The sequence below is a fragment of the Charadrius vociferus genome, unplaced genomic scaffold (assembly GCF_000708025.1).
Source record: "Charadrius vociferus isolate BGI_N301 unplaced genomic scaffold, ASM70802v2 scaffold49, whole genome shotgun sequence".
NCBI classification, from domain to species: Eukaryota; Metazoa; Chordata; class Aves; order Charadriiformes; family Charadriidae; genus Charadrius; species Charadrius vociferus.
This window is the reverse complement of record NW_009661375.1, coordinates 4,592,460-4,600,063: the sequence shown is the minus strand read 5'-3', so window position 1 is coordinate 4,600,063 and position 7,604 is coordinate 4,592,460. Positions and strand designations below refer to the sequence as shown.

Sequence of the window (7,604 nt, the reverse complement as noted above, 5' to 3'; positions counted from 1 at the left end):
TTTAAAGCTGAAGCTGCAGGATTTTTTGTGAGAGCTCCAGTGATGTAATTTTTACCTAGCTACTTTACCCCAGCATGACTCTCTTACAAAGGCAGTAGAGAAGGAGTTATCTTTCATCTCTTCCCCTACACACCGTGCAGAAGCCAGCCTAGCAGCAGTGGAAGTCTGCGCTTAGCTGTGAGGAGTTACAGACTATCCTGTTTCCTCCCATACCCTGCCTTCACATCCAATTGCTTCTCCCAAATGTCATGCTACGTAGAACGGAGATGAAGTCAAAATGAAATTCAGCTGCTGCTTTGACAGCCTGGCCTCCCTTCCAGGGGGTAAGTTCACTGAAGCAGCCCATAGGATGTCAACACGAGAACATCAGTGCACCACGTCAGTGGCAACAGACGCACGTGCTGGTGGTAAAAGTGAGGTAGACATTGCCTAAGATTCATTATTGCATAGAAAACAAGCTCATTAGGCATGCAGGCCTGTGGCAGAACAGCAATGAACACAAACACACTTCCATGTATTTTTAAGGCAGTGAGTAAAGACTGCATTTACGAAAGTGGGCAGCTGTGTCGCGCAGGCAGCAGCGATGAGAAACTGTAAAGGTGAGGAATGAGGCGTCTTGTCCAGCTGTCTGCCGCAGCCGTGTAGCCACAAAGATACACCACACCAGTATTAGTTATCGCGATACCGATCTTAATAGTGTATCCTTTGTTGCCAGATGTGCAGCTAGGTTCTCTCGAAAGTCATGGAGGTAATTGTATTGCTGAAAAAGCACAACCAGATTTGTAATGAGTGCTCTATGCTTTCAGAAAGGACACGACCCATCTTAAAAAGCTGTTTGATACCCCCAGGATGAAAACTGCACCCTCTAGTCTGTTTATTTGTTCTTCTTGTGCCTACTCCAAATCCTCTGGACTTTTTCACCATCAGACATGGATTACACGGATCCTGGCTTGGCTCCTCATAAAGGGCACTTGTGAGCTCAAGGTAACGCGAAACATGGTCCTGAGTAGGTGGGTGCTTCATGTCAGAATTCAAAGCTGCTTTATTTGAGTCACCAAGGGAATTAGTCTGTCCATGAGTCCATGATGCAGAACACAGCCTTTAGCTAGTATGATCATGTACAACAGTTTACAGTAAGGGTTCTTAGGTCAAGTCATATATAATGTGGATTATTAATACACAGGTGTTCAAAATGAGATAAAAATGTTGGTCAGCAGAGGCTAAAGGACAGATCACCCACCCCAAGTGGCTGTGAGGGCTTCCAATTATAACATTTGTCCATATCCTTCCCCATCTCTTCAACCAGGGATGCAAGCTGCTCCTCACCTGCCCTCTGGGTTTGTTGAAAATTAGTTTTCAACAGGTAGTTTAAACAAGATTTGCCTTCCAGAGAGGCTTAGAGCTAGCAAAGAGACAGTATTTAGGCAACTCTTTCTCCTCAGAAACTGCTAGCTTGAAAACTTTTTGTCAGCTCCTCTTTCCTGTATATAGAACAGTTTTAAGAGCATAACATCTAGGACTTGTGTCAACAGAATAGCTAGAAATCCCACCAAAACAAGAAAACCCAGTTATGTTCAGCCTCCCTCCATGGAGGTTTTAACACTAGTGCTAGGGATACTTCTTAAAAGACGGCTGCCAGTGTATTGAAGCGATAGCTACAGAAGATGAATGTGGCTAGTTGGGTTAGGAAGATGGAACAAAACCAAGGCAGAAAAAAAAAAAAATCAAGCAGATGTCCAAGTTGTGAGGAGAACATGAGCAACAGAAAAAGGAAGAATAGCTTAGTGAGTGATGAGCAGAGATAAGGAGGAGAAAGCAACAAGTTACTAATGATGCTGAAGAGCAGACAGGGAGAGCGGCTGTTGAATTCAGTAGAGGCAGGACAAGACAGAATCAGCATGAAAGCAGAAAGCTAGAAGCAGCTCAAACCCAAAAGCACAGCTGGGGCACCGGCTGTGGAGCATCTCAGAAAGACAAAGGCATCCCTTTCTGAAGCGGAAGAGAGGACTGTGTGAGCTTTCCGCTCTTGTTTCAACATGTGTATTACCTGCTGTAGCCTCATTACCTTGATAGTCTGTATCGCCCCAGAGCCTCTCAAGTTTCTGAGGCTGTCTATCGCTTGCTGAGGTGCCACCACGTCCGAAAGCTGAAGCAGGAGACACGCAGCTACTGTAAGGGAAAGGTATATATGCATGTATGCTACTGAGCATCTCTTGCTGTACACAGTACCGCTTTTGCACAGTAAGCGGTAGGTTAGTTCCATGAAAACCACTCTAGCAAAACTCAACCTCATCCTATCAGGGTCACAGATCTGTTGGATCTTTTGCTGAATACTATTTCTTGGCACTGGCCCCATCTGCTTGCTGCTCCTGCCCAAGCCTGCAGGCTTTGTAAACAGGTGAAAACCCTCCCACTGTTTCCCCACTGCCTTTCCAGCAGCTTTTAGGAGGCAAATTCTAGGCTTTTCAAGAATGAGACCCAGTACACCCAGTTAATTCCCCCCTTTGTGTCTTCTGACCACATTTGCTTTTAGTGGCAATAACAATATCAGCAGCCCTTCCTTCTGGGGCACATAATAACTAATGCCCCTGAAAGCTTTAGGGGGAACATTGGGCTGAAGAAAGATGCAGAGGTTCATGTCCTTTTCTTGGGGAGATGTTCAGGGAAGAGGGGAAAGTGCAATCCCATCAGTCAGACAAGACTAAAATTTGCAGTAGAAATGGAGAAAGTCAGAAAGTAAGAGAAAACTTTCTATCAGCCTCACTGAAAGACTGACCCTGCCTGACCCTCCACACTCTCACCTGTATACTCAGGTCTATACCAGGACATACTTATGTCACTCATCAGTTTCTATACAGGCAGCTAATGTTCCTGTCATTTGACAACACCTGTCTCAAGAAATACATTAACTACCCTGCTACCTAGAGTGGCAGTTTGCATTGTAACCATAGTTAAGCTTCAAGCAGAATTTGGCTCCTTTAGTCAGTGCTGTCTCACAAGAACGGGTTTGTAAGACGCATTAGTCAGTCAGGCATTGAGAGGGGGAAGACAGCTGCTTACCGAGACATGAGCGTCTGAGGCCACCGTAACAGCTGAAAGAGAAGAAAACATTTAGTTGTAACAAGCTGTAGTGCACTGCAACACCCAGAGCACCCTCAATACATAAATACACGGACACAATTCTTGCCTTAATATAATCAAGAGGAGCAGTGGTACAAGACAATTAGAGTATACCTACAAGGCTATCTCCCATTTATTCTTCAGACCTTCTTTAAGCGTCTTTCTAGACAAACTGCACTTTTCAAGTTCCCCTTCATTCGTGGCAATAGTCCCGAAAACACAGGAGGCCAGAAAACGGTACGAAGATGAACAATCTCCATTTTCTTTAAATCCTACTCCAGACGTGGGCTTTGATGATAGTTGTGAGCTAACAATAGCAGCAGGGTTCTGCACCAGCAGGAAGCCCAAGGACTCAGCAGATGTCTGCGCGGGGAGCTGTCAGCATGAGCATTCAGGGGAACACAGAACTCTGAATGCTCTTCCCCTCTACCCTGAGCTCAGCTACAAGTGTCTAAAGAAATTACTTTAAACCTGTTTCATGCAATTTAAGAGTAAATTTTGCACTGCTGGAACCCACTGAGTCCCTGATAAACAGCCCAGGGGTGTGTTATCCTCTGACAACAGCTGCTTTAGCTTACAAATATATTGTATACCTGATATCCAGCTAGGCAAGAGCTGGAAGTCATATAGTGCCATTCAATACACCCTTTGAAGCACTTGCTGGACAGAGCAAGGGGAAATGGGAGACTCAAATCTTGCAAAGGGCAAGTTAACTCCAAAAGGAGGGTGCATGAGGAGAGACAAGCAGCTTTTCACAGCTTAAACTAACCCTAAAGAATGCAATTGTCATTTGACAGGATTCCGTTTTAGCTGGTCATGCATCTGGAGAGAAGATGGTATCTTTTACAGGAACGTGGGGTGAGAGAGAGGCAACCAGAACCTACTGTATGATTGTTTTCCGGTTACTTTCCAGGCAGCTTCTGAGGTCTTCCAGAATTTTGCAGCACTTGGCAATGTCAGGAGTGTCCCCATCAGGAATAGGATAGTGGTGCACACAAATCCCATGCTGTTGGTAGGTGTCTATAAGGTTTGGTACTCGGTATTTTACGAGCTCCCCTCTGGTACAAAGCACAAATATATCCTGGGTCCCATAGTTCTGTAGTTCTTCTGCCAACAGATCAAGACACTTGCAAATAAACAAAAGCCTATTAAGCTTAAGGATAAACAGATAAGCTACTTGGTACTGATTCTGTTGTTTAATCTTTGAGGTTAAGACAATAGGAGTTAGCAATTTTGCTTTGAGCAGCGTTTACTTTGACTGAGTCTCTCCCACATTTGCTTTCAGGTAACACACGAGAGGAATTTTCTTAGTTCAGAGTGAGCCTTGAGACAAGCCTCATAGAAAGCACACCAGCACTCTGAACAGTCTGTTAACTGCTGCCAGCTTAAACATGATTCTGTCCCATCTCCAGCTGTGACTGTGTCCAAACATTGTGGATTTTTGCTATTAGTCTCTGCTCTTCTAGTGTTTACAGATGAATACTTGGCACAAATCTTTACATGACTTCATCTTTTCTATCCCAATCTCACTTTTCTCTGGGAAGAGGAGACTACAAGTTTGCAATTCATCTTGGTCCTCACTGTTTTGAAGATGCCTTCTCCTGCACATGACTCAGCAGACCTCATGGTTACTGTGAAAGATATGCAGATGCCTGTATAGCTTCAGCCCGGAAATACCCTAACTACTTATCCAATATTTGGCAGAGAAGCCACAGAGAAATTGACACTGCACACTTGAAAGTGATATCTATTACTCATAACGGTGACTGTACTAAGATATTTGCTGCATCTCCAAGCACAGTGTTGCCAAAACTCAGATAGACATTGCTGTCAGACATACCTCCAGAAGACTTTATAAAGAACTGCCCTGCATTCTAACATTGTGGCGTGTTAGACAGACAACTACAGCATCCATTATAAAAGTACAATTAAAACACCATTACCTCTCGAAAATCAAACCATGTTTTAGACACCTGGTGTCTGAATCCTTACGCCCAGATTAGATAGATAAACAACTCCGGCAGTCTCCAGACTGGGACAAAATAAACCTCTAGCTTCCCAGTAACTTATGCTTTCAGTTTACCTGCACATTTTTCTTGCCCATTACATGGAAGCGAGGGGCACTTATACACTGGCCAGAAGACTCACCTATATCTTTCTGAAGATTTCTTCTAACATCCTTAAACCTGCAACCTAAAACAAATTATGGATGACAATTACCACTCCGGGTAAGTGACATCTGTGAAATGGCTGCTACAGCTGAGGAACAACCTCAGGCACCTCCCTCTAAAACCAAAGCAAGCAACAAAGCCATACCCCAAATAAAACACTTCTTATTTTTGCAAATAGATCACTAGCACAGAAGACATCTTAAACACCATTATCTGCTTAATACTGTAATGTAATAGGATTAAACCAGACCTGCCCAAGTTTTTAAGCTGCTATGCATTTTCCAGATGAAGAGTTTTGGTTATTATAAATCAGGGTGCAGCTTAAAAAACAAAACAAAACAAAAACACACCACACAAAAACCCCCAACAAATAAAAGGGCTGGGCACAGATCACTTAAGAGTTGTCTGGTAGGAAAGTAAGTCCCCTGTTCTGTAATAGTCAGCACAAATCCCATGAAAAATCCTCCTTACTATTCAATCTTCAGCACAACATACTGCCACTTCCATTTTTTCCCTCAGGTCATGCTACCACAGCATTTTTGCAACCCCTGCCAAATACTGCACTGGGATATTCACAGCTGTTTGGTTTGTGAAATGTAATTGCTCAAAATATTTGCACTCTGTCCTCCCTCTGTCTCCCCTCCTTCACTTGCAGCCCCATAGGCACACAATCTTTATGCCTGCCCCGATCAGATCAAGAGCAGTATTGGCAGAGCTATGACTGGAGGTTAGCATATAAAGATTGAACAGCTATTACATGAACAGCTCAGGTGGCTAAAAAACATAACACAGCTATTTTGGAGCATATATGTTAACTGGCATTCAAGTGTTAGTGGGATTTTCATCAGCACTGGCCATCGCTCGCTTCAAGATACCTTAAATTATTCCACACTTGTTTTCTAGTTCTTTAGTCTAGTATTAGTCCCAAGCTTGTATTTCTCAGAGTTGGCCAATAAAAGTCAAGTAACTGCTTTAAATGAAGTAGGAAAAGTTCACATTGTCACCACCAGCAGTTCTATTTCTTTTGTGACCACAATAAATTCACCATGGCTGCAGTCTTGGTAGTTAAAAATACAGTGAAAGCTTATATGTTTATTTTTATATTATGGCCACGGTAGCGCAACCCAAAGACTAAGGGAGAGTAGTACAGAACTGTCAGCACAGTGAGTGGGTGTAATTTAAGCCCAATATATCTTATAAAGGAATTATTTGTCAAAGCAATTCTGTTTGACTGTTGTTGCTTGTTATAACCAGTAAGCCAGGCTAAAAAACCAAATATTTTAACTGACAATGGAAGATGGCCACTCTTCTTTTACCATATAATCTTGCATTAAGATATTCTCTAGATTAGCTTTGGTATTTCCGAAACAATTATTCTAGTGGTAGATTACAAAAATAGTCACCCCACCAAGTAGATGCAACACGGAATTTTGGGGTACAAGGTATTACCTCTCTTCAGCTTCAAACCTGCCTGCAAATTTCAGTGAATGCTTCTTACCTGGAAGGGAACACAGTCCCAGGAATTTAGAAGAGTAGACAGGAGACAAAGACAGCCTTTGGGGAAATAAAAAATAAATAAAACTAGAATTTTTTATTGTTTGACTAGAGGTAACTCACTATCAACAGAGAACTCACTACCAGACATTCCTTTTCTGTGGGACCATGAGAAGAGTCACCTACTGATAATTCAATTTTAAGAACAAAATGGAAGCATTCCAGTGTTATTTCTACAACATCAGAGAAGGGAATCACATGTTTGGTACTGTACTTCATCATATACCCCTGCCCAAGAGGAGGAGAGAAAGTGTTGACAAATCCCCACCTCAGCACCGAGACATTTGGGCTAGCACAACCGACAGTGACTAGTGAACGCTTCCAAAAACAGACTTGGCCCCACATCCACTGGCAGTTCACCAGCACCAACTTAATCCCTTTTAGGGGCACCGTCAGGCCAATCACAACCTCAGCCCTGGCAGCCCACCTGAGCCCCGCACGGGCTTCCTCCAGAAAAAAACCTCCCGTTTCACAGGAGAGGGATTTAATGCAAACTTCCCGCAGGGTTTCTGAGGGGAAAGGCCGCGGGGCGCGTCTCACCAGGAGATAGGGAGCGGCCTCAGGTCTTCCTCAACGACCTCTTCGTCAGAGGAGTCAAAGCCACCCGCTGGGATCGCGCAGGGCTAAGGCGGGAGGAGAGCGAGAAACTCACCTGGGGGCCGCCTCCCTTCTCCTCCGCTGAGGCGGTCCGCGGCCCCCGGCCCTCACCGGCTTCACCATGGCGCTGCTCCCCGGCCGCCTCAGGTTTGAACTATCCCC

At 44.1% G+C, this 7,604-nt stretch overlaps 1 protein-coding gene across 1 annotated transcript in view; it reads right to left on the bottom strand.

The window, feature by feature from the left end:
- Window positions 1-673: 673 nt before the first annotated feature.
- Window positions 674-7,604, bottom strand: part of CDKN3 (cyclin-dependent kinase inhibitor 3) — an 11,556-nt gene continuing 4,625 nt past the window's right edge. Inside the window, 7 exon segments of the mRNA XM_009893951.1 lie at window positions 674-760; window positions 2,066-2,169; window positions 3,061-3,092; window positions 4,005-4,227; window positions 5,269-5,313; window positions 6,790-6,845; window positions 7,386-7,523. Coding sequence (XP_009892253.1) covers window positions 674-760; window positions 2,066-2,169; window positions 3,061-3,092; window positions 4,005-4,227; window positions 5,269-5,313; window positions 6,790-6,845; window positions 7,386-7,523 — 685 coding nt within the window.